At 51.4% G+C, this 27875-nt stretch overlaps 1 protein-coding gene across 1 annotated transcript in view; it reads left to right on the forward strand.

Annotated features, from left to right (window-relative positions):
• The window catches only part of LOC147109872 (uncharacterized), a gene marked incomplete at its 5' end in the record, with an annotated part of 63250 nt that extends 37560 nt beyond the window's left edge, over window positions 1-25690 (forward strand). Inside the window, one exon of the mRNA XM_086002410.1 lies at window positions 25640-25690. Within this exon, the coding sequence (XP_085858536.1) occupies window positions 25640-25690 (51 nt within the window). The remainder of the gene's footprint in view (window positions 1-25639) is intronic.
• Window positions 25691-27875: the final 2185 nt, after the last annotated feature.

The following is a 27875-nucleotide window of genomic DNA, read 5'->3' on the forward strand; positions in this document are numbered from 1 at the left end:
GCTGTAACCATTCTATGATTCTGTGATTAAATATTCCAATTAAATATTGGGAAGACCGAAGCCATTATTTTCTGTCCCCGCCACAAACTCCGTTCCCTAGCCACTGACTCTATCCCTCTCCCTAACATCTGTCTGAGGCTGAACCACACTGTTCGCAACCTTGGTGTCAGATTTGACCCTGAAATGAGCTTCCGACCACATCTCCACAGTATAACAAAGACCGCCTATTTCCACCTCTGTAACATCGCCCGTCTCCGCCCTTGCCTCAGCTCGTCCGTTGCTGAAACCCTCATCCAGGCCTTTGTTACCTCTAGACTTGACTATTCCAATGCACTCCTGGCTGGCCTGCCACATTCTACCCTACGTAAACTTCAGGTGATCCAAAACTCAGCTACCTGTGTCCTAACTTGCACCAAGTCCTGTTCAGCCGTCACCCCTGTGCTCGCTGACCTACGTTGGCTCCCGGTTAAGCAACGCTTCGATTTCAAAATTCACATCCTTGTTTTCAAATCCCTCCACGACCTCGCCTCTCCCAATCTCTGTAATCTCCTTCAGCCCCACAACCCACCCGAGAGATCTGTGCTAATCTAATTCTGCCCTCTTGAGCATCCCTGATTATAATCGCTCAACCATTGGCGGCCTTGCCTTCAGCTGACTGGGCCCGAAGCTCTGGAATTCCCTCCCTAAACCTCTCCGCCTCTCTACCTCTCTTTGCTCCTTTAAGACGCTCCTTAAAACCTACGTCTTTGGCCAAGCTTTTTGGTCACCTGCCCTAATATCTCCTTATGTGGCTCGGTGTCAAATTTTGATTGACAACGCTCCTGTGAAGCGCCTTGGGACATTTTACTACATTAAAAGTGCTATATAACTACAGGTTGTGGTTGTTGTTGATTTTCTGACGACACTTCAAAAAGTACTTCATTGGCCATAAAGTGCTTTAGGACGTCCTGAGGTGGTGAGAGGCGCCGTGGAAATGCAGGTTCTTTCCATCGTCACCAGGAACTGGAAGTGAGGATTGAGCCGCTGTCAAACACAATCAATTCCAGCAAGCAGCAGAGGTTCCTGTGTCGAACTTTGCAGCGGAATATAACACGGCACTTTGATGCATCGGGCTGGATTTTCTCAACGGGGAGCTTTTGGAGGCGGGACTCCCACTTGCCGGGTTTTAGTCCCGCCTCCATCGACTTGTGGCCAACCAATGCTATTTTCCCTTGATTGACTTTGTTAAGCCCGCCCAGCGGGCTCAGCAGGCCAATTAACGGAAAGCCGGTTACAGGTGATGTCAGTGAGTGACGTTTCATCTGTCAAGAGCTTTTGACAGATGAAATGTCATCGTTTGACAGCTCTGTGAAGCTGTCAAACACTGAAAATTTGTCTTCTAAGTTGTGTCTTTACTCAAGACTCAACTGGAAAGCCTTCCTGAGCAGAAAGCAGAAGGCTGCTGCATTTGATAAATGCAGCGGCCATTCTGCTTTCTCTGCCGGTGAGCTGAGGGACTCCCGAGACCTGAAGGGATGAAACCTGGAGGAAGAAGCAAAGGTAAGTAGAGCTTTTAAAACACTCTCAACACTCGCTTCACACACTTACCTCTGCACACATGCACCTATCACTCACCTGCACACCAGACATCTCGGCCCCTCCGACCCCCGCAGACGCACGTCTCGACTCGCTGACCTTGGCGAGGTTTGGAGCCGTCGGGAAGCCCACACTTTAGGTGGCAAAATAGGGATTATCCAAAAAACTGCCCGTTAACTACCTGTTAACAGACAGTTAATTGGCACTAATCCCCTTCCCGCCTCGAGGAGGCGACTCCCAGCGCGGGATGGGTACCCGCCTCCTGGGAAGATGGCACGGCGATGGGTTGGGGACGGGATGGGTACCTGCCCCCAGATTCTGCCATTTTTCCGGCAGTCCTGCCTCCCCAGAGCTGGCAAAATCGCCCCCCATCAACTCCAGAGCAGTAGGCAGGCTTCTGTCAACTGCAGGGTCTTCTGTGGCAAGCAGCATCTGGCCAGCCCCAGTACTTCGATTAGACTGTACGAGGGCGACATCTGCCCAAACTTGGACCTTTGCCTTCCATGTGCTGTGTAACCGTTAATGACGAAGTCCAACACCACCTTCAGTGTGCCAGTGCAGCCTTCGGTTGCCTGAGGAAGAGAGTGTTTGAAGACCAGGACCTCAAACCCGGCACTAAGCTCATGGTCTACAGAGCAGCAGCGATACCTGCCCTGCTGTATGCCTCAGAGACATGGACCATGTACAGCAGGCATCTCAAAGCACTGGAGAGGTACCACCAATGCTGCCTCCGCAAGATCCGGCAAATCCATTGGCGGGATAGGTGCACCAACGTCAGTGTTCTCGCTCAGGCCAACACCCCCATCATCGAAGCTTTGACCACGCTTGATCAGCTCCGATGGACGGGTCACATCGTCCGCATGCCCGCTGTAAGAATTCGCAAAATTGAACATTGTCCTATAAGGGTCTATTGGCAGAAAAGGCCTTAACTTTTAAAGACTGTTTTGAAAGAAGCCCAGAAAAAGGGGCACACAAAATGGCCACCAGACCCCGTGACCAGCTTTTGGGACACTTTAAAATGGTTCCTGCAGTCCCCAGACAGCTTTTGTGGATTCAGCCCACAGTAGGTTCTGGAAGGCAGTTTCAGGGAAAACAAAACCAGACAGAGCCCCATACATATAGATTGGATGCAGATCCGATCAGATCGGCCTGTAGATAAAGGCCATCTAAATGTTTACCCAAACAAAGGGGAACAGATTCAAGTTCAAAAAAGGACATTAAAGTCAATACAGGGTCTTTCCAGACCAGAGATGGCAGTTACCGGCCATCCCGAAGATACTTTAAAAACAAAGACTACCCCGCTGTGCTACAAGCCCGCCAAAAGTTAAACAAAGACTAACCTTGATTTGGCAGGAGATAAGGGCCTCCATGAAAAGGTATAACTGGAGTCCCGGGGTAGCCATCGGTAGCTTGTAGCTTGTGCAGCCTGGAGCTTGTAGCTGGTAGCTTTTTGAGCTAGCTTGCTTTTTCGAGAGCCATGGAGGAATGTCGATCCGGAGACCAGCCAAGAGGGGGATTTGAATCTGCGTCCCACCCCGGGGTAACCATCGGGAGATCATCGACAAACCCCGGGCCGTTGACGAGATGAAGGACAGCAGCCCTTCAGAAGAAACCTATTTGAAAACGGTAAACCAGCTGGGCGCTGCGAAGAAACCTATTTGACCATGATCAAATAGGTGGTCTCCGTCCACGTCGACGTCCAGGCCTGCCAGCATCCAGCCTGTCCGTGACCTTCACCTCGAGGAAGAAGAGAGAGAGTCACAGCCCACAGCGTTGACCACGTGGAGGCAGGACGCCTGAGAGGATCAAAACGCAGACCTTTCAAAATCTTATACTTTCTCATTGGATTGGTGAGCATGTTTCTGGCCCCTCATAATCTGATCTAGCTAGGCTTAGGGGGTGGGCATTTTGGGTATAATTAATTATGAGTTGTTATCCCTCGATGTTCCGTGTGTTTCCCCATTTCGAGATGATTTTTGTAAAGTATAACATGCCTGTATATACGTTGGCTAGTCCTGTATTATGATTTGTTTTTCCCTCCCATGTACCTTATTGGCTTACATTCAATTTTGTTCCTTTGTGCAATAAAATTTCATTTTGTTTTCATTAAACTTGGTCTATAGAGTATTCTCTGCATTGTAGTTCCTGCCTCAAATCCAGTGTATAGAACCTAAGGGGCGAGTGGGTCGAACCACTCAAGGTTTTACTGTGCAAGAGAGAGAGGGCTCTAGAGAGAGAAACCTCTGCAATCTAAAAACCCCTTACACCGCTACGAGACTCCCAAAACAAGCGCACTACTCGGAGCTCCGGCACAGCAAGAGAGCCCCAGGTGGGCAGAGGAAATGCTTCAAGGACACCCTCAAAGCCTCCTTGAAAAAGTGTAACATCCCCACCGACACCTGGGAATTCCTGGCCCAAGACCGCACAAAGTGGAGGAGAAGCATCCGGGAAGGCGCCGAACACCTCGAGTCTCTTCATAGAAACATAGAAACATAGAAGATAGGAGCAGGAGTAGGCCATTCGGCCCCTCGAGCCTGCTCCGCCATTCGATGAGATCATGGCTGATCATCCAAACTCAGTAACCCGTACCTGCCTTCTCCCCATATCCCTTGATACCTTTAGCTCTAAGAAATATATCGAACTCCTTCTTGAATATATTTAAAGACTTGGCCTCAACCGCCTTCTGTGGTAGAGAATTCCACAGGTTCACCACTCTCTGGGTGAAGAAATTCTTCCTCATCTCTGTCCTAAATGGCTTACCCCTTATCCTTAGACTATGACCCCTGGTTCTGGACTCTCCGACCATCGGGAACATTCTACTTGCATCTAGTTTGTCCAGACCTGTCAGAATTTTATAAGTTTCGATGAGATCCCCTCTCATTCTTCTAAACTCCAGCGAGTATAAGCCCAATTGACCCAATCTCTCCTCATACGTCATTCCTGCCATCCCAGGGATCAGCCTTGTGAATCTTCGCTGAACTCCTTCCATGGCAAGAACATCCTTCCTCAGATAAGGCGACCAAAACTGCACACAGTACTCAAGGTGTGGTCTCACCAAGGCCCTGTACAACTGCAGCAGGACATCCTTGCTCCTGTACTCAAACCCTTTCGCTATGAAGGCCAACATACCATTTGCCTTCTTCACTGCCTGCTGCACCTGCATGCTTACCTTCAGCGACTGGTGCACAAGGACACCCAGGTCACGTTGCACTTCCCCTTCTCCCAATCTATTGCCATTCAGATATTAGTCTGCCTTTCTGTTTTTGACACCAAAGTGGATAACCTCGCATTTATCCACGTTATATTGCATCTGACATGCTTCTGCCCAATCACCCAACCTGTCCAAATCATCCTGGAGTTTCTCGGTATCCTCCTCGCAGCACACACGCCCACCCAGCTTTGCGTTGTCTGCAAACTTGGAGATATTACATCTAGTTCCCTTATCTAGATCATTGATGTATATTGTGAATAGCTGGGGTCCAAGGACCGATCCCTGCGGTACCCCACTAGTCACTGCCTGCCACTCGGAAAAAGACCCGTTAATTCCTACTCTCTGCTTTCTGTCCGCCGGGAGCAGCGCAAGGAGCGCACGTCAACCCAAGCACCCCACCCACCCGCCCCTTTAGCCACTTGTGACAGAGACTGTAGGTCCCGCATTAGACTCATCAGTCACCTGAGAACTCATTTTTAATGTGGAAGCAAGTCATCCTCGGTTCCGAGGGTCTGCCTAAGAAGGAGAAGAAGAACCGTTAAAATATCATCCACGTGCTGCACTCTGAGTCAGCCCCGGCTGGAGAAGCTATCAACAATTTGGATCCGATCATTAAAGGCAGCGTCTCGTCACATTTTACCAGCACCAGAAGTGCACACTCCCAACAGTGGGGAATGCAGCCTCTCCCTAGCTGTGTAACCGCCTCCACTGCATAGCCCTATGAGAGTCATTGCTCCCCTGGCTGGGGCTTTGGAAGAAGTTTAAAATCGCAGTGTTGCCGGGATCAGGAGCCAGCGTAGGTCAGCGAGCATGGGGGGGGGCGGGAGGGGAGTCATGTGTCAATGGGATTTGGTGTGAGTTAGGATACGGGCAGTTTTTGATGAGCTCAGGATATTGCAGGGAGGAATGGACTCCTCCTGTTCCTATGTAACAAGCTCAAGGGGCTGAATGGCCTCCTCCTGTTCTTATGTAACAAGCTCAAGGGGCTGAATGGCCTCCTCCTGTTCTTATGTAACAAGCTCAAGGGTCTGAACGGCCTCCTCCTGTTCATGTGTAAAAAGCTCAAGGGGCTAAATGGCCTCTTCCTGTTCCTATGTAAAAGGCTCGAGTGGCTGAATGGGCCTCCTCCTGTTTCTATCTAACAAGCTCGAGGGGCTGAATGGCCTCCTCCTGTTCCTATGTAAAAGGCTCGAGTGGCTGAATGGCCTCTTCCTGTTCCTATGTAAATGGCTCGAGGGGCTGAATGGCCTCCTCCTGTTCCTATGTAAAAGGCTCGAGTGGCTGAATGGCCTCTTTCTGTTCCTATGTAAAAGGCTCGAGGGGCTAAATGGCCTCCTCCTGTTCCTATTTAGCAGGCTCAAGGGGCTGAATGGCCTCCTCCTGTTCCTGTGTTACAGACTCGAGGGGCTGAATGGCCTCCTCCGGTTCCTATGTAAAAGGCTCGAGGGGCTGAATGGCCTCTTCCTGTTCCTGTGTAACATGCTCGAGGGGCTGAATGGCCTCCTCCTGTTCCTATGTTCTGTCTGATGTTGTTACCATAGAGCGAGCTCAGCACCAGGAGTGACTCATAAACCGCACGCCCCCTTTAAAGAGCATCACTTCAAACACCCGACAACAGTTAGTTTAACAAGTTCAGCATCCGGTCGTAGTCAGATTCACTTTTAAGGTATGACTCGCCTCAGACACTCAGATGGTTCTGTATTCAACTCATTCCTGAAGTTCGTCTCTGGAACTCGACAGAAACGTTTGGCTCCTTGGTCTTGCGGGAGAGGGCAGCTGAATGGCGGACAGATCTCTCCATTCCCGCCCCTGTGATGCTGTCATCACTGTGAGGGTCCGTGCTCCCACGCAACTCCCCCCCCACCCTCCGAGCTCCGTCTCTGCACTGAGGGACAGACGCCATCTCTCAGCGCACCCTCGGCACTGCTCCAGGGAGCAGCTGCCACAGTGAGATTGCATTAAACTGTTTGAGAAAAGCTGGGTTCCGATCTGAAGGATCCCTGGGACGCCTGAAGGAGCTCCTGCAACTTAATACAACCCAGAGAAACAGAGAAACAATCAGTCTCACTGCGCCTGGAGGTACTGAACTGCAGAGGAAGAAAGTCACTCCCAGCCTGCAAATATATCTCAACTCCTCATCTTAAATCCTCACCTCAACTCCTCATCTCAACTCCTCCCCTTAAATCCTCCCCTTAACTCCTCCCCTTAACTCCTCACCTCAACTCCTCACTTCAACTCCTCACCTTAAATCCTCACCTTAACCCATCACCTCAACTCCTCATCTCAACTCCTCACCTCAAATCCTCACCTTAACCCCTCACCTTAACACCTCGCCTTAACTCCTTGCCTTAACTCCTCGCCTTAACTCCTCATCTCAACTCCTCACCTTAACTCCTCACCTTAACTCCTCACCTTAACTCCTCATCTCAACTCCTCATCTCAGCTCATCATCTGAACTCCTCATCTCAACTCCTCATCTCAACTCCTCATTGTGTTGATTTCTTTGTGGGTTAAATAATGACTCATTTATGAAAGAGAATGAGTTTTAATCTAAAGTATATTCAACTCAAAGTTAACAGCATTTACAGGACACACCATGCTGTGATGCATCTAAAGTGAAACTAAAGACTCTCAGCCTGCTTGTCTGGTCACATGACCTCTGCTGGTCAGGCACAAGCAATCAACACCTGCAATCATGCTATTAAGGCATCATAATCGAACAGGCAAATAACATCACTATTTGCTGATATCATTACATCTCCCTTTCTTAAAACAAAAGTAGTTTACTTTTAACTAACAACATGTTTTCTTTGTATTAATCTGCATTTTAACTGTAACACTTAATGAACTTACATTATCATTATCATGATCAAGGTTTTTTAACCTTGCTTTGTGTGTTCACATGAAATATGTCAATACACTAGAACTTGAAGAAAGAATAAGATAACATTACTTCCTTCTATAACAATAGTCCTTAAATTTGCTCAATGAGGCTCTCAGGAGGCTTCACGTGTCTTGAGGATTTTCTGATTGATTGCCCTTGAATCTGAGTTGTTGCCTCAAATGATTGGTTCTCAGCTGTGTGATCAGGTTGTTCAACAGTATCAGTCTCTTGACCTGCTGTGGCTGGTCCCATGAGAAGATCTCGACGATTTCTTCTCAGAGCAGCACCCTCATCTGTCTGAATGGTGTATGATCTTGGTTGAACTTCACTCAGGACAGTTCCCTTCTGAGTCCATGTGTTTGTTTTGTCTTTCAACCTTACTTGGTCACCAGTGTGGAGTTCAGGTAGGTTTTGTGTTCCTCTGTCATAATAGTACTTTTGCTTTTCTTTCCGTTGTTCTTTGAACTTCCTCACTTTCTCCCCCTCTTTTGTTTTCAGGAGGTTCTCCGGGATGGGTAGGTTTGACCTTAGCCGACGTCCCATCAGGAGTTGGGCTGGTGACATACCACACTCGAGCGGCGTTGTGCGGTATACAAGCATGCTTTGGTAGAAGTCAGTTCCACTGTCTTTTGCCTTGTACTTCAGTCTTTTCACTGTGTTTGCGGGCTCTCCTGGGTCAACAGCTCTGGACAACGTGTCTGCTGTATACATCAGCTTACCCGGTGTGTACGCAACATTCAGTTCATCATAGACTGTCTCTCTTTCACTTTCCACAACGAGGACTCTCTTTACCAGGTTCAGTCTCTCACAGGCTTTTAAACCTAGTATGGCTTGCACATCCTTTGGCACCACGATTAATGCTAGCGTGTGCTCTCTGTCCTTGTGTGTTACTTTGACAATGCATTTTCCTTTCACTGGTATATCAGTACCTGAGTATCCGGTCACTTTCACTTGTATTCCATGTAACTTTGGTCTGGGTCTAATTCTCTTAAAATCGGTCTCTGATATCACATTAACTTGTGCTCCAGTATCCAATTTAAATGGAATGTGTATGTCGTTCAATTTTAGTGTCAACATCCAGTCTCTTTCTTCTTTTTTGTTTTCAGACACAACATCTACATTGAATTCCTCTATCTCGCTTTCACCTACTGTATGGACCTTGCTTTGTTGCGCTTGGTTCTTACAGCAACGGGCATAATGGTTGTTTTTGTTGCATCTATTGCATGTTTTACCATATGCTGGACACTTTCTTGGTGGATGCTGTGTACCGCATCGACTACGTGACTTCCGATTGTCCCTTTCATTTTCGTTTGCTGGCCACGTCTCTTTTTTCACATTGGCGCTCTTTTTGTTAAACGGTTTGTATCCGTTCTTTCTCACTGCATCCACGTTGCAGCTACTGTCACTGAACAGCTCCTTTGCCTGCAACTTCACAGTCTCTGTAGCCCTACACAGTGCTATGGCTTTTCCCAGGTCTAGATCTTGCTCTCTTAGCAGTCTTTCCCTTAGACCATTATCTGGAATACCACACACCAGTCTGTTTTTTATCAGCGAGTCTGTGAGTCCCCCAAATTCACACGATTTGCTCCGGTTTCTCAGTTCAGTCACATACTGATCAATAGTCTCGCCGATTTTCTGTACACGTGAAAAATTTGTGCCTCTCAAAGGTCACGTTGCGTTTAGGTATGCAGTAGGCCTCAAACTGTTCCATTATTTTATCTAGCTTCATTTTGTCTCCATCAACATCAAATGTGAAGTTATTATATACCTCCAGCGCTGCATCACCCACGACATGTAAGAACAGTGACGATTTCTGTTTATTACTTTTCTCGTCAGCTCCGATTGCCGCTAAATACAACTCTAAACGTTGTTTGAACCTTCTCCAATTTTCAGCCACATTACCTGACAACTGAAGCGTCGCCGGTGGGAGTAGACCTTCCATTTTTCACTTCGTTAGCTATTCTCCAAGGTAAGTAACGATTTTCCCTTTAGGCTTGCTAATCTCTATGTGGAGAGCTGATTTAACTTCCGATTTTTTTTTTTTTTTCGATTCTCTTTCAGCCACTTCTGACATCATGTATTGATTTCTTTGTGGGTTCAATAATGACTCATTTATGAAAGAGAATGAGTTTTAATCTAAAGTATATTCAACTCAAAGTTAACAGCATTTACAGGACACACCATGCTGTGATGCATCTAAAGTGAAACTAAAGACTCTCAGCCTGCTTGTCTGGTCACATGACCTCTGCTGGTCAGGCACAAGCAATCAATACCTGCAATCATGCTATTAAGGCATCATAATCGAACAGGCAAATAACATCACTATTTGCTGATATTATTACACTCATCTCAACTCCTCATCTCAACTCCTCACTTTAACTCCTCACTTTAACTCCTCACCTTAACTTCTCACCTTAACTCCTCACCTTAACCCCTCACCTTAACTCCTCACCTTATCTCCTCACTTTAACCCCCTCATCTTAACCCCCGCACCTTGACCTCTCACCATAACCCCCTCACCTTAACCCCTCACCTTAACCCCTCACCTTAACCCCTCACCTTAACTTCTTACTTCAACCCCCTCACCTTAACCCCTCACCTTAACCCCTCACCTTAACTCCTCACTTTAACCCCCTCACTTTAACCCCTCACCTTAACCCCTCACCTTAACTCCTCATCTTAACCCCTCACCTTAACTTCTCACTTTAACCCCCTCACCTTATCATAGAATCATAGAAAGTTACAGCACAGAAGGAGGCTATTCAGCCCATCGTGTCTGTGTCAGCTGACAAAGAGCTCTCCACCCTAATCCCACTGTCCAGCTCTTGGTCCATAGCCCTGCAGGTTACGGCACTTTAAGTGCATATCCAAGTACTTTTTAAATGCGATGTGGGTTTCTGCCACTACCACGCTTTCAGGCAGTGAGTTCCAGACCCCCACCACCCTCTGGGTGAAAAAGTTCTCCTCAACTCCCCTCTAAACCTTCTACCAATTATTTTATATCTATGCCCCCTGGTTATTGACCCCTCTGCTAAGGGGAAATAGGTCCTTCCTATCCACTCTATCTAGGCCTCTCATCATTTTATACACCTCAATTAATTCTCCCCTCAGCCTCCTCTGTTCCAAATAAAACAACCCCAGACTATCCAATCTTTCCTCATAGCAAAAATTCTCCAGTCCTGGCAACATCCTCGTAAATCTCCTACGCACCCTCTCTAGTGCAATCACATCGTTCCTGTAATTAATTCCACACTTTAACTCCTCACTTTAACTCCTCACTTTAACCCCTCCCCTTAATCCCCTCACCATAATTCCTCACCTTAACTTCACGCCTTAACTCCTCACTGAGGAATCCTAGAATGATACAGCACAAGATGGAGGCCATTTGGCCCATCGTGCCCGTGCCGGCTCTGTGGTAGTGCTATCCAATTAGTCCTACTCTCATGTGCTTTCCCCATAGCCCTGCAAATGTTTAATTTTCAAGTATATTGTAGGTATTGACGAATTCCTAACTAATAACGGAGATCGACTCGAGAGCCATTAAACAGGTTTTTAATGCAGGAATCAACGAATTTCAACAACTAAGGAGCTTGACACAAGAGAGCCATGAATCAGGTCTTTACTCAACGGAGGTGCCACGAGGACTGCCTGGGCAGCCCCGTGGATTGCGACGTGACGTCATCGCGTTTTCCCGCGCTCTTAAAGGGGCCACGCCCTGTACATGCAAACTCTATATACAAAACCCAGTAATGCCTAACACAATAGTACAGGTTTAGGCTGGTGTTAGAACATCGTTGAAGGGAATTATATACAATTAGCCAGAGTCATTCAGTGGTTCCGCCACATGCGTCCCCCCAGAATTCGCTTTAACGGACAAATAAAATGGTGAGGGGGTGTGACGAGCCTGTCAGAACGACCCCTGTAGTTTCGAGGCAGAGGCTGCTGGCCGGTTGGCGGTCTGGCGGGCAGTCGCCTCTGGTCTGCCGTAACGACGATGGGCAGCCGAAAGGCGGAGCAGGCTGGGCAGACGCGGACCATGGCTCCGTAGATGTTGGTAGGAAGTCCCCTGTCAAACGAAATATCTGCGGATATGCCGAAACGGGCGATGCAGGAGAAAATAAACGTGGGTCTTGTCAGGTCGGGGAATTCGCCGAGCAGGCGAGCGAACTCGTCAGGGAACGTACAAACGGTGCGTGCCGTAGTGTTACTGCGGTAACACGGAAAAGAAATAACAGGTGCTGCGTTGATCAGCCGCCGGTTCAAGGGTGAGGCCGTGATCAGTGATTTGCCCGTGTGGCCAATCACCATCGCGGCCGCGGGAGTTCGTTAGACCTGTTCCTCGTTGGTCGCAGTGTTAGGTGTTGTTGGTTTCTTTTGGGGGAAAACTGCCGGGAGGGCGGCAACGCTTCGCCTCCGCGCTGAACTGTGCGTGGTAGAAAACACAACCCAGCAGGATGACGAGCTGGGGCGGCGTCTGCGGGGGATGAGTCCTCGTGGCACCTCCGCTGGGGCGCGCTCCGATCTTTTGAGGCCGAAAACCTGCAGAACCCGCGCTTTGAGGATGTCATACTTGCGTTCCGTTGGGGGGTTCTCGAGGAGGCTGACAATCCGAGAGGCAGTAGAGCTGTCGAGTGCGGAGACCACATACAGGTACTGGGTCTGCGCCGCATCGATGTTCCTCTGAGCGAACGAGGCATCTACCTGAATAAAGCACGAGGGCGCTTGCTGCTCTCAAAACTGCGGTAGCTTTAGCGAAACGGCGTTTGCTTCCATGGCGTGCTTCTTTTGTGAAAACGTTCACAAAAATAGGGGTCACCAATGTAGGTTTGACGAATTCCTAACTAATAACGGAGATCAACTCGAGAGCCATTAAACAGGTTTTTAATGCAGGAATCAACGAATTTCAACAACTAAGGAGCTTGACACAAGAGAGCCATGAATCAGGTCTTTACTCAATGGAGGTGCCACGAGGACTGCCTGGGCAGCCCCGTGAATTGCGACGTGACGTCACCGCGTTTGCCCGCGTTTTCCCGCGCTCTTAAAGGGGCCATGCCCTGTACATGCAAACTCTATATACAAAACCCAGTAATGCCTAACACAATAGTACAGGTTTAGGCTGGTGTTAGACCATCGTTAAAGGGAATTACATACAATTAGCCAGAGCCATTCAGTGGTTCCACCACAATATATCAATTCTCCTTTGAAAGTTACTATTGAATCTGCTTCCACCACCCTTTCAGGCAGCGTATTCCAGATCACAATATCTCACTGCGTAAAAAGTCCTCCTCATCTCCCCTCTGGTTCTTTTGCCAATTATCTTAACTCTGTGTCCTCTGGTTACCGACCCTCCTGCCAGTGGAAACAGTTTCTCCCTATTTATTCTATCAAAACCCCTCATAATTTTGAACTGCTCTATCAAATCTCTCCTCTGTCGTGTTTTGCAACCTTCTCCCTCAGGCAGGATTCCAAGATACACCCCAGAGAGACACAGGCAACCCCCCAGATTATTTCAGTCCCTTGACCTCACTTGATGGGGTCAACCCCGGAGGTCCCTACTAGGTCAGTCCCGCTACATCAACCAGGATCAACACACTGAGCAATTATGAGGCCTCGGAGTTAATATTATTTCTAGTTAAATCACAAAATGTAGAGCAATTTCGGGAGCAGAGGTGAGCTGGTTGCTGCATCTGGGTCTCTGTGCAGTTCAGCTTGAGGAGCTGTGACACGCAAAACCCCGGCACTACAGCGCCATCACTGCCTGGAATCATAGAATCATAGAATCATAGAATGGTTACAGCACAGAAGGAGGCCATATTGCTCGTCAAGCCCTTGCCAGCTCTTTGCAAGAGCATTTCAGCTAGTCCCACTCCCCTGCCCTTTCCCCATAGCCCTGCAAATTTCAGTTACTTATCCAATTCCCTTTTGAAAGCCAGGATTGAATCTGCCTCCACCACCCTTTCAGGAAGTGCATTCCAGCTCCTAACCACTCGCTGCGTAAACAAGTTTTTCCTCATGTCGCCTTTGGTTCTTCTGCCAATCACCTTAAATCTGCGTCCTCTGGTTCTCGACCGTTCCGCCAATGGGAACAGTTTCTCTCCATCTGCTCTGTCCGGACCCCTCATGATTTTGAACATCTCTATCAAATCTCCTCGCAACCTTCTCTGCTCTAAGGAGAACAACCCCATCTTTTCCAGTCTCTCCACATAACTGAAGTCCCTCAGCCCTGGAACCATTCTTGTAAATCTTTTCTGCACCCTCTCTAAGACCTTCACATCCTTCCTAAAGTGCGGTGCCCAGAATTGGACTCAATACTCCAGTTGTGGCTGAACCAGTGTTTTATAAAGGTTCATCATAACTTCCTTAGGGCTGGATTTTGCTACGGGGGCGGGTTGGAGGTGGGAAACCCACATTCGGGCTTGTTGTCCCGCCTCCATGGAGATGTGGCCAACCCACTGGATTTTCCTCTGATTGACCTTGTTGAGCCCGCCCTGTGGGCTCAGCAGGCCAATTAAGGGCCACCCGGCAACAGGTGACGTCAGAGATTGGCATTTCATCTGTCAAAAGCTTTTGGCACATGAAATATCAGTGTTTAACAGCTGTTTGAAGCTGTCAAGCACTGAAAAACTGCTAATTCAGCCTCAGTCCTTTCTCAGGATAACTTTAAAATAATTTTGCTGCAGAAACCAAGAAGCTGATTTTTTTTTTTAAATCGGAGCTTCTGTGGTTCTTGCGGCCGACTCCCGACACCGGAATGCAGGACTCCTGTAAAGGTAAGTAAAAGTAAGTTAAACTTATTTAAACACTTTAAACACTTGCAAAACACTTACCTTTGCACTCCTGCACCCCTCACTCACCTGAACACTGGGCATCTCGACCCCTCCAAGACCTCAGACCCACGTCCCGCCTCGAAAACTTTTCGTGGTTTGGAGCTGTCGGGAAGCCCACAAACCAGCAATAAAAATCGCGAATAGGCAAAAAACTACCTGTTAACTACCTGTTAACAGGCAGTTTAATTGCCTTTAATCCCTTCCCGCCTCTGGGAGTCGGGTTCCAGCACTTGTCGGCAACCCGACTCCTATGAAATTGACATGGAGGCGGGTTGGAGGCGGGATGGTGTCGGGACCCCCGGATCTCCGATTTCTATCACCCGCACGCCTCCAACCCGACTCCAGGGGCTTAGGAAAATCCAGCCTATGTCTCTATTTATGAAGCCCAGGATCCCGTATACTTTTTTAATCGCTAACTCAACCTGCCCTGCCACCTTCAATGATTTCTGCACATATACCCCCAGGTCTCTCTGTTCATGCACCCCCTTTAGAATTGTCCCCTTTAGTTTATATTGCCTCTCCTCGTTCTTCCTACCAAAATGTACCATTTTGCACTTTTTTGCCTTAAATTTCATCTGCCACGTGTCCGCCCATTCCACCAGCCTGTCAATGTCCTCTTGAAGTCTATCACTATCCTCCTCACTGTTCACTATACTTCCAAGTTTTGTGTCATCTGCAAATTTTGAAATTCTGCCCTGTACTCCCAAGTGCAAATAATTAATATATATCATGAAAAGCAGTGGTCCTAATACCGACTCCTGGGGAACACAACTGTGTACCTTCCTCCAGTCCAAAAAACAACCATTCACCACTACTCTCTGTTTCCTGTCACTTAACCAATTTCATATCCACGCTGCCACTGTCCCTTTTATTCCATGGGCTTCAACTTTGCTGGCAAGCCTATTATGTGGCACTTTATCAAACACCTTTTGGAAGTCCATGTACACCACATCAACTGCATTGCCCTCATCAACCCTCTCTGTTACCCCATCAAAAAACTCGATCAAGTTAGTTAAACATGATTTGCCTTTAACAAATCCGTGCTGGCTTTCCTTAAGTAATCCACATTTGTCCAAGTGACTGTTAATTTTGTTCCTGATTATAATTTCTAAAAGCTTCCCCATTACTGAGGTTAAACTGACTGGCCTGTAGTTGCTGGGTTTATCCTTATACCCTTTTTTGAACAAGGCTGTAACATTTGCAATTCTCCACCACCCCCCGTATCTAAGGAGGATTGGAAGTACGTCCGCAATTTCCATCTTTACTTCCCTCAGCATCCTAGATGCATCCCTTTCAGTCCTGGTGACTTATCTACTTTAAGTACAGCCAACCTTTCTAGTACCTCCTCTTTATCAATTTTTATCCCATCCAGTATCTCAACTACCTCCTCTTTCACTATGACTTTGGCAGCATTTTCTTCCTTGGTAAAGACAGATAAAAAGTACTCATTTAGTACCTCGGCCATGCCCTCTGCCTCCATGCGTAGGTCTCCTTTTTGGTCCCTAATCGGCCCCACCCCTCCCCTTACTACCCGCTTACTATTTATATACCTTTCGAAGATGTTTAGATTCCATTTTATGTTAGCTGCCAATCTATTCTCATACTCTCTCTTTGCCCCTCTTATTTCCTTTTTCACTTCCCCTCTGAACTTTCTATATTCAACCTGATTCTCACTTATATTCTCAACCTGACATCTGTCATACGCCCCCTTTTTCTGCTTCATCTTACTGTCTATCTCTTTCATCATCCAGGGAGCTCTGACTTTGGTTGTTTTACCTTTCCCCCTTGTTGGAATGTACCTCGACTGTACCCAAACCATCGGAAGGTGCAATTACAACATGACATTAAGGAAGGATATACTTGCGTTGGATGGGGTGCAACGAATGTTCACTAGATTGATCCCTGGGATGAGAGGGTTGTCCTATGAGGAGAGATTGGGTAGAATGGGCCTATATCCTCTGGAGTTTTAGAAGAATGAGAGGTGATCTCATTGAAACGTATAAGATTCTGAGAGGGCTTGATAGTGTAGATGCTGAGGGGCTGTTTCCCCTGGCTGGAGACTCTAGAACTAAAGGTCATAGTCTCAGGATAAGGGGTCAATCATTTTTGACTGTGTTGAGGAGACATTGCTTTACTCTGAGGGTTGTGAATCTTTGGAATTCTCCACCCCAGATGTTCAGTTGTCGAGTATATTCAAGACAGAGGCCTAGAAATTCAGTTGGGCGCGCCAGCCGTTAGCGCCTCAGGGGGAGTAGATCTCAAGCGCTAGGCGCTTATCGCCCGTGCGCAGCGCGATCTGCGCCTCTCCCCAACTTCAGGACGCATTTAGCGCCGGCGCAAAGTCTTAGCGCACGCCCTGCTGCGCGCGCAGATCATGACGTCATTTAATAGTGCAACGCCCTTTGTGCGCCCCAAACCGGAACTTCACTCGCGCCGGCCCATTGTGCGCCGGGCGTCCCGAGCGACTGTGAAGTGGAACGGTACACAGGCCAGCCGGGCTGGGGGGAGCGCTAATTAAAGGGCACTTACCCAGCAGTATAAAGGCCAGCCATTTTGCAGCATTCACTCTTGTGCAACGGTTTTTTGGACAGAGACCAAGGAGGAGAGTTTACTGCTTTGGACCAACACTTGGACAGGTATTTTTGGCTCAGGTCAGAGCTTACCAATTATCTTTGCCTTCATTCAGAGCTCAGTGTTTGCCAGCATATAATGGGGGCTGCATTGGGTGGCAATGCAGAATTTCAGCCTTATGCCAGAAGGGCTTACAGACGCCGTGAGAGAGTGGCAGCCCTGGCTAGACGCAGAGGGGGCAACAGGCGTCGCCAACTGAGGCCTTACCCACGCAGGGTATACCGCCCGCAGACCTCCTATCTGACCATGTCTGCCGCGATGGAGGCTGCGATTCCGAAGGGAGGTGGTTGCAGACATCTGCCGGCTGCTTCAGAGAGATCTGCAGCCACAGCTGATGCACAGGACGTCTCTGTCGGTGGCAGTGAAGGTGACGGTGGCTCTCAACTTCTATGCCTCCGGCTCCTTCCAATCCGCTACTGGGGACATCGCTAACATCTCCCAGTTCGCCGTGCATTGCTGCATCCGCCAGGTGACCGAAGCCCTTTTCAGAAGGAGACATCAATTCATCTCCTTCCCCATGACCCTGGACAAGCAGCAGCAGCGTGCAGTGGGGTTTGCAAGAATAGCGAGCTTCCCCATGGTGCAGGGCGCCATTGACTGCACGCATGTGGCTTTGCGGGCACCTCTTGAGCATGCCGAGGAGTACTGCAACCGGAAGGGCTACCATTCCCTCAATGTACAGCTGGTGTGTGACCACAGGCAGCGCATCCTAGCTGTCAATGCCCGCTTTCCAGGCAGCAGCCACAATGCCTTTATCCTGCGACAGACAACTGTGGCTGACATGTTCCAGGCACAGCCTCCCCCAAGAGGATGGCTTATCGGGGACAAAGGCTATCCTTTGTGTACCTGGCTCATGACCCCGCTCCGCGCGCCCACGACCCCTGCTGAAGAGGCATACAACGAGAGCCATCAAGCGACGAGGAACCTCATAGAACAAACAATCGGCGTGCTCAAGCAACGGTTCCGCTGTCTCGACCGCTCCGGGGGAGCCCTCCAGTATTCGCAGGATCGAGTCTCCCAATTTGTCGTCGTTTGCTGCATGCTGCACAACCCGGCTATCCGCAGGACTCAGGCACTGCCACCTCACGTTGGACCACCACCTCAGGAGGAGGAGCAGGAGGAGCATGAGGACGACGAGGACGAGGAGTACCAGCCCAGGAGGGACGCACAAGGTCCAAGGGCCGCCCGTCGTCGGCTTATTGAACGTCACTTCTAGGCTCCCTGTCAGGGAATGGCTTGTGCCAATGATAGAACATGATTGCAGCTGCTCCGCAAGCCCTCAGCCGGTTAAGGCAACAAACACTTCAAAGATCAAACATGGACAATGTGAATAAATAAAATGCTTTATTGTACAAACTCTGGGCCCTTCCCACATGAAAACCAAAAACAGATGAAACCCCCAAAAAACACTCAAACACATTACTCGCTCCCACAACCTGGGGAGGATTAACAAAATAGGGCAACTAAAATGGCCGTCATTCTCGGCCTTCATCCAAAACAAACATCACATCATCGGCCTTCAAAAAACAAACATCCAATTCTCGGCCTCAAGAAACAAACACAAATGGCCACACATTCGACTATTTGGCCCGCTATGGCGATGCCTTGGCCATCTTTGGGTGGCCCCTGCCTGCCCTGCTGCTCCACCTCAAAGTAAGGCCATTGGCTGCTGCAAGGCTGGGGGCAGGCTCCTGAGGGGCACATGTCGTGATGGCAGATGCCCTTGGGGGTCGGCCTAGTCGAGGTCTGGCCGTCGAGCGGCCGGCTGTTGATTGCTGCAGCTGTGGCTGGCCAGCATTAGTCGCTGCAGCAGCTCCTGGCAGCTCCACTGGGGGAGTGGCAGTGGCGGCTGGAGGAATGGCGGCAAGCTGGCGGATGGCAGGCGCTCGCTGGTCGCCTGAGACACTGGCACTCGCCCGGGCCAGCACTGCAGCATTCGCACCAATCTGCCGAGGGACAGACCGATGTGCTGCTGCAGCGCGCCGGGTGCCCTGGCGATGCCTGGCTGACACCGCGAGTGTGGCCGCAGTGAGTGCCCGTGTTGACCTGTTCACTGACCGCAGCAGAGCAGCCAGTGACTGGACGGCACCACTAATCACCTGGCCAGCCGCTGACAGATCTGCCCGGTATTCCGCCCGACTGGTGGCCTCTAAGGGCCCGAACTCGGCCACACTCCGAGAGAGTGAATCGATGGACTCAGGCAACCATGCCACTGCCGCCATGAGCTCCGTGTGCCGGCGCTCCGAGTCCGCGGACAAGTCTTCGAGGCGTTCCATCTCCTCGGCGAAGAGCATCTCCTGACTGGAGGCTGGACTCTCCCTCTGCGGAGAAGGCCGCCGAGCTGGCTGACCCTTCCTCCGTTGCTGGAGGCCGCTGGGCCCAGCAATTGGACTCCCCTCCGACGCATCCCCCCTCTGGGGAGAAGGCCGCCGAGCTTCCACCCCCCTCCCGCCTTTCTGCAGCACGCAGGTCCCAGGAGCTCCCCTCCCCTTCGACACTTCCGCCACGCTGCCCTCCAGGGAAGACGTGTCCCCTACATTGGCCTGGGTGGCCGCGGCTGAGGGTTCCCCTGATGGGCCGCCTTCCTCTTGCTCCTCCTCCTGCTCCTCCTCAGAGGGTCTGTCACTGGCAAGTTGAGGGACCTCCTCTTGACCATCTGAAAGCAGGAAGGCACAAGAGTAGCTTTAGAGTGAGGAGAGGGTGTCAGTGCGGGATGCATGAGTGGTGGCATTCAGCGCATTGGTCGGACAGTGGCAAAGGATGTAGATCTGATGCGCAAGTGGGACGAGAGAGGTGCAAAAGGTGATGTCCTTACCATTGCTGCCCAGAACAGGGTCGGCATCTTCACATGCAACGGGCCCAATCACCCGGCCACCCATGAGGCGCTCCACGCGATGTTGCAGGTCGGTGAGTGGCTGGATATGGGGTCGTCCTCCCCCGGTTGCAGTCCGGCTCTTGCGATTATTCGCCAGCTTGGCCTGCAAGAGAAAGGACGGCCTCTAAGTACAGTGTGTCGCCGTGATCTTGCGTGCACTGCCTCCCATGGTGGAATAGCCTGGCCAGTGTGTCGCCATGATCTGGTGTGCACTGCCTCCCATGGTGGAATAGCCTGGCCAGTGTGTCGCCATGATCTGGTGTGCACTGCCTCCCATGGTGGAATAGCCTGGCCAGTGTGTCGCCATGATCTGGTGTGCACTGCCTCCCATGGTGGAATAGCCTGGCCAGTGTGTCGCCATGATCTGGTGTGCAATGCCTCCCATGGTGGAATAGCTTGGCCAGTGTGTTCAGTGCAGAATGTGCAATTGATGCTCATGCCTGTGCCATAGCTGCTGGATGAAGGCTGGCCATTAGCGCTTTCAGGTCCCTTTGCCCATAATGTGAGGTGCACATGCAAGGATGAGGAGGTCATTGGAAAGGGTACTCATGCTGACAATGCGTGTGAGGTCATTTAACTTTTTGCGGCATTGGGCACCGGTCCTGGGGACGTCGCTGTTGGCTGACAGCTTGCTGGCGACATGCCTCCAGGCTCTCCGGTAGACGCGGACCGTCGCCTTCTTGCCATTGTCCGGGTACAAAACATGGCACCTCTTCGCCACAGCAGCAAGCAGCGCACTCAGATCACGCTCTGAGAAGCGCTGCGCACGTTCACGGGCCTTCTCCATGTCTTCAGGCGCTATTTGGGTCCAGCAGCAGTGTTCAGGCCTAGCTGGAGGGCTCCACTATCCAGGGCGTGGCAGCAGACACAGTTGACCCTTCCCCCTTAAGAGCTGGCCGGCGCCAGGGTGTCTGCTGTCAGTCACGAGATGGCCGCACCTGCGCTGCGCCTGGCCTCGGCGCTATCGATCACCACCTCTGGCTTAGCGCCCAAAGAGAGGCGTCCAGCAGCAGTTTTAGCGCTCGCCCGAACTAGTAGGGCGAAGCTAATGAATATCGGAGAAGTGGCCTAGATTTGGCAGCCGCCGCAAACTTTAGCGGACGCCCCACTTTAGCGCCCCAAAAGTGGCGTCAATGAATTTCGAGGCCAGAGATGGCTAGATTTTTGGAAACTAAGGGCATCGAGGGATATGGGAACAGGGCGGGAATGTTGGGTTAAGGTAGAGGATCAGCCATGATCTTATTGCATGGTGGAGCAGGCTCATGGGCCCCTAAAACACGTTTTGTGGCGACACGCCACCACTGGACATAATCCGCTCACGGCGGCACAGACAGTCTAAGCAGAAGCCCCCAGCCGGGGGCCCTTTCCTCCAGCAACTTGTTTCCCGCAGGGACAGGCTGCCGGGAGCACTTCCTGTCTGGGAAGTATTTAAGTGGATGCGCGGGCTTTTCTAGTTCCTGTTTGACATGTGGATGGAATAAAGCAGTTGTGTTTTCAATAGCTCTGGTCTCGACTCCCACGTTTGCCGCGGTATCTCAACACTGGTGACCCCGATGCTCAGGACGAATCCTAAGCTAGCATGGCGGATACAGACGCAGTCAAGGTTAAATTACCAGACTTTTGGGAGAACCTCGCCGAAGCCTGGTTCGTTCAAGCTGAGTCCAGATTCCGGCTGAAAGGCATTACAGTCGACGCCACGAAGTACGACTACCTCGTCGCCTCGCTCACCTACGCTACAGTCCCCAAGGTTTGGGCAGCGCTGCAGAATCCACCAACAGAGGGCAAGTACGAACATCTGAAGGCTGCGCTACTTAAAAAATTTCAAACGTCCTCTTACCAGCGCCACTGCCAACTCCTGGACCTCCCCGGCCTTGGTGACGCTTCACCATCAGACCTGCTTTCCCACATGCTGTCCCTCTCAGACGACAAAAACCCCGGCGCCCTTTTTCGCACGCTTTTCATTTGGCAGCTCCCCGCCAGCATCCGCCCGCTCATTGTGGAGTCTGACTCCACGGACCTGAATGATATAGCCGAAAAGGCCGACCGGCTGCTCTCTGCACAGGCCGCTCGCGACGTCGCGCCCGACCTCACGGCAACGACCACGCGGTCTTCCCGGGCCGCTAGGCCCGACCGCCCTACCACTCCGGGTCACTGCTACTACCACACCCGTTTTGGCGCTAGGGCTCAACGCTGCACGCCACCGTGTACCTTCAAACCCCCCCCCCGCACCGGCCCCCGCGATGGCCACGGGGCAGAAGGAGCCCCTATTGTACGTCACTGACGACAGAACCAACCGCCGATTTCTGTGCGACACAGGGGCCCAGCACAGCATCACCCCCGCCTCCGCCCTCGAGATCCAACGCGGCACACGGGGTATCACACTGGCTGCAGCCAGCGGCTCTGAAATCCGCACATATGGCACCCGCATGGTCACGCTCGACCTCGCGGGCCGCCGCTACCGCTGGGAGTTCCTCACAGCCAAGGTCCTCTGCCCACTCATCGGCGCCAACTTCCTACGCGCCCACGGCCTCCTTGTCGACATTCCAAGGCACCGCCTCGTCGACATCAACACTATGGCCCCCATCCCCGGCGCCTTTACCCCGGCCCGTTCGGCCGGCCTGATGACCTACTGCCTCGCCAGAGCCACGGACGACTACTCGGCACTCCTAGCTGAGTTTCCCGCCCTCACTAACCTGACCTTTTCGGCCAAAGCCGCCAAGCACCGTGTGGAACACTATATCCCCACCACCGGCCCCCCAGTTTCTGCCCACGCCCGCAGACTCAACCCGGCCAAGCTGGAAATCGCGCGGGCCGAGTTCACCACCATGGAACAACTCGGCATCATCCGCCGCTCCAGCAGCCCTTGGGCCTCGCCCCTCCACATCGCCCCCAAGCCCGGCGGAGGCTGGCGCCCTTGCGGGGACTACCGCCGCCTCAACGACGCCACCACCCCCGATCGATACCCGGTGCCACACATCCAGGGCTTCTCGGCCCGACTGGCCGGACGAACCGTCTTTTCCAAAGTCGACCTGGTGCGCGGTTACCACCAAGTCCCCGTACACCCCGCGGACATCCCCAAAACGGCCGTCATCACCCCATTCGGCCTGTTCGAGTTCCTGAGGATGCCCTTCGGCCTCAAGAATGCAGCACAGGCTTTCCAGCGCCTTATGGACTCAGTCCTCCGGGACCTGAACTTCCTATTCGTCTATCTAGACGACATTCTCGTGGCCAGCTCCTCCAAACAGGAACACCTCGAACACCTTCGCATCCTGTTTGGGTGCCTAGCACAACACGGGCTCATCCTCAGCCCGGCGAAGTGCCAATTCGGCCTAACCGAGATCGATTTTCTCGGTCACCACATCACCCCTGCTGGGGCCGTCCCCCTGCCCAACAAGGTGCAGGCCGTCCAGCAATTCCCCCACCCCACAACCATCAAGGGACTCCAGGAGTTCCTCGGGATGGTGAACTTCTACAACAGGTTCATCCCCAGAGCCGCAGCCCTCATGAAGCCCCTATACGACTCCCTCCGAGGAAAATCCGGCAAGATGGACGTAGCCTGGACCACTGACACGGCAGCCGCCTTCGACGCCACCAAAAACGCGCTCACCGACGCCACTCTGCTCGCGCACCCGAGGGCCGATGCCCGGGTCGCGCTCACCACCGACGCCTCCGACCACGCGGTCGGGGCCGTGTTCGAGCAGTGGGTCAATGGCGCGTGGCAGCCACTTGCCTTCTACAGCCGCCAACTGCGCCCCCCGGAGGTCAAATACTCCACTTTCGACCGCGAGCTTCTCGCACTCCACCTGTCGGTCCGCCATTTCAGGTTCCTCCTGGAAGGCCGCCCCTTCACCGCGTATGTGGACCACAAGCCACTCACATACGCGATGGCCAAGCACACCGAACCCTGGTCTGCTAGGCAGCAACGCCAGCTCGCGGCCGTCTCCGAGTTTACTACGGACATTCAGCACGTCTCCGGTAGAGACAACGTGGTCGCCGACTGCCTTTCCCGTCCCGCCGTCTGTGCGAATCACCTCGCGGTCGACTACGCACAACTAGCAGCGGCCCAGCTCACGGACCCAGACCTTCTCTCGGCGGCTACCAGCCTGCCAGGGCTACGCCTAGCCAAGGTCGCGCACGGGCCCGAAGCCACGGCAGTCACGTGCGACGTCTCACTCAGCCAACCCAGGCCGGTCGTCCCTGAGACCTGGCGCCGCCGCGTTTTCGACGCGCTCCATGGGCTCTCTCACCCGGGTTCCCGCGCATCCGTCAAACTCCTCTCCAAGCGCTTCGTCTGGCGCGGCCTCAGCAGAGATGTTCGGACTTGGGCCACCTCCTGCCTCGCCTGCCAATGGGCTAAGGTACAGCTGCACACCAAAGCACCCCTGGGAGACTTCGAGGTACCCAGCCGCCGCTTCGACCACGTACACGTCGACATCGTCGGTCCCCTGCCGCCATCGCAAGGCCAAACTTATCTCCTCACGATGGTCGACCGCTACACACGCTGGCCTGAGGCAGTGCCGCTGACCTCCACCACCACAGCCGACATCGCCAGGGCGTTCGTTAACACCTGGGTTGCGAGGTTCGGCGTACCAGCCGACATAACCTCCGACAGAGGCGCCCAGTTCACCTCCGAACTCTGGACGGCCACAGCACGCAACCTTGGGGTGACGCTCCACCGCACCACGGCGTACCACCCGCAGGCCAACGGACTTTGTGAATGCTTCCACAGGTCACTCAAGGCCTCACTCTGCGCCGGCCTGCAGGACAGTACCTGGACTGACCGCCTATCGTGGGTGCTACACGGCCTACGCACCGCGGTCAAGGAAGACCTCCAGTCCTCGGCAGCGGAGTTAGTCTACGGACAACCGCTGCGCGTTCCAGGCGAATTCCTTCCGGAGCCTACCAAGCCTTGGTCGGCCGAACAGCAGCGGCTCGACTCTTTCTCTTCCGCTCAGCAGTTCGCCCCACTTCCGGTCAACCGACACGGCGAACTCGCACCTCACATCCCGCCAAATTTACAGCAGGCGCGCTTCATCTTCGTGCGACACGACGCGCACCGCGGGCCCCTGCGACCCCCGTACGACGGTCCGTACGAGGTACTACAAACCGGGGACAAGGTCTTCAAGCTGCGACTCGGCGACAGGGTCGAGACAGTCTCCATCGACCGGCTCAAACCAGCACACACAGAACCAGGGGAACAGGTCCCCGTGGCCCAGCCTCCAACTAGAGGCCGTCCCCCCGGCAAGCCAGCACAGCCGGCGGCGAACCGCCCGACCCAACCAACCAGACCAGCGACCACTCAGAGCCGCTGCGGCAGAACCATTAGACCACCGTCACGACTCGTCCACTCCTCCTAAGCGGATTCTGGGGGGAGCTCTGTGGCGACACGCCACCACTGGACATAATCCGCTCACGGCGGCACAGACAGTCTAAGCAGAAGCCCCCAGCCGGGGGCCCTTTCCTCCAGCAACTTGTTTCCCGCAGGGACAGGCTGCCGGGAGCACTTCCTGTCTGGGAAGTATTTAAGTGGATGCGCGGGCTTTTCTAGTTCCTGTTTGACATATGGATGGAATAAAGCAGTTGTGTTTTCAATAGCTCTGGTCTCGACTCCCACGTTTGCCGCGGTATCTCAACAGTTTACAATCGGCAGTTCCCATTATAAATGTGGGCATAATGGACAAAGCTAACGCAAATAGTATGGCAACATTGTGATAACAGGCAGCAAGGTTTTGCAGACAGGAAGTGCACCCAGATGTAATATTTTTAATATGTGATTAGTCGATCTGTCTTGTCGTTGCTCATGGGGAGTTGGGCCTGAGTATATTTGATATGTGAAAAGGGATGTGGTAAGTGGAATCACTGAAGAAAAGTCAAAACTATTTAGAATAATTGGAGAGCAGACTTGGGAGGACGCAGAGAAATATGTTTTTAAATGAGTCAGTTTTAGATAGAAATCTGGAAGAAGGAAATTATGAATTTAGGTCTGCTGTAGAGACCCTCTCTGGTTCAGTGGCAACATTCGCTCCCTTAAGCAGCCTGAGCATCTTATTTTTATGGGAGTTTATTCATACTGCCTCAAATTTACTTGTATAATAACGGATCCGGGGTAGGGATTTGTAACAATCATACGCCCTTGTGAAGGATTTCGAGCTTCTTGAGAAGGACTGTTTGGTGCCTGGTCTTCAGGAGGACTAAGTAAGGCCTATGGAGTGGAAACTGTCAGGGCAATGGGGTACGGTAGCATGGTGGGTATGTTACTGGACTAATGATCTGGAGATAACAACAGAAAATGCTGGAAAAACTCAGCAGGCCAGGCAAAATCCATGAAGAGAGAAACAGAGTCAATGTTTCGGGTCGAAGACCCTTCGTCAGAACTGAGAAAAAAGCAGGAAATGAAACGGATTAAAAAGCAAGTTAGGGGGCTGGGAAATGGGGGAGGGGATGAAAGAACAAAAGGGAAGGTCTGTGGGAGGTGAAGAGACATTAAGAGATAGTCAAGGCGAGACGAGATGGTAATAGGGCAGGTAAAGAGACAAAGGATGGCTCGAGATGAAGTGTGAAATATGCTGGCAGAATGAGAGACAGCTGCCATGTGGGAGAGAGAAAAAAAGGAAAAGGCACAAACCAAAAGTGTGGATAAAAAAGTATATAAAAATATGATAGGGGCCGAGGTTATGATCTGAAATTGTTGAACTCGATGTTGAGTCCGGAAGGCTGTAAAGTGCCGAATCGCAAGATGATCTGGAAACATGAGTTCAAATCCCACCACTAGCAGGGATTTAAATTAAAACTACTGGATTGTCGTAAAAACCCATCTGGTTCATTAATGTCTTTTAGGGAAGGAATTCTGCCGTCCTTACCTGGCCAATAATGTGGCTCCAGGCCCACAGCAATGTGGTTGACTCTCCACTGCCCTCTGAAATGGCCTAGCAAGCCACTGATTTGTACCAAACCAACGACAAAGAAATATACAGGAAACTCTCGATTTACCGGCAAAATGCAGGAGTAGGTTCAGGTAAGTTTTACTTCATATTAGTGGCAGTTCCTGGATCTGTGGCTGTGTAGCTGGGGTTCGTGCACCTGTTGCTAAGCAACAGGGACGCTTGGTCTGTGGCCGGATTTCCTGCACATGTTGCTAAGCAACAGGGAAGCCTGGATTTGTTGCTGTGTACGGAGCTCTCGTACCTTTTAACTATACCTCTCTGTAATCCGGACTTTTTGATAAACCGGCACCACGCCAGTCCCGTCGGTGCCGGATAAAAAAGAGTTTCCTGTACTAAGAATATATGGACTGCAGCGGTTCAGGAAGGCAGCTCACCACCACTTTCTCAGGGGCAATTAGGGATGGGCGATAAATCTTGGCCATGTCAGTGATGCCCACATCCCAGGAATGAATTTAAAAAAAATGTTTTTGCCCAAGGAACTGTGAGATGGATAAAGGAATGGACTTTGAAACCCTGAATGAACAGGGTGAATGCTGGGTAAAAGAGCATAATGGGGTTAAAGTGCAAACAGCAAAGGAAGAATAACTTGTGTGCAGCGAATCCAATCGAAACAAAATTACAGGTAGGCTAATTTGGGATCAATAACCTTCAGGTGAAAAAGGGTTAAAGTCCAGGATGCACAGTTATAATTCAGCTCCCATTTTAAAGTCATACTTTCTGTCCTTATTTGTTTTAATACATTTCCATTATAAATTCCCCTGTCTACTTTTATAATATAAACCTGTCACTTTGTAATTGAATTCTTCTGCCCGTGGTGGTGCTGCAGCACCTCCACTGGTCGGAGGGTGTAATTGTGGCGTGACGCGTTTACACTGGCAGTTTCCATTATAAAGGATGTGAAGGCCCTTGAGAGGGTGCAGAGGAGATT

Source organism: Somniosus microcephalus, chromosome 12 (genome assembly GCF_052327205.1).
Source record: "Somniosus microcephalus isolate GS21.2 chromosome 12, FLI_Smic_1.0, whole genome shotgun sequence".
In the NCBI taxonomy this organism is placed as follows: domain Eukaryota; kingdom Metazoa; phylum Chordata; class Chondrichthyes; order Squaliformes; family Somniosidae; genus Somniosus; species Somniosus microcephalus.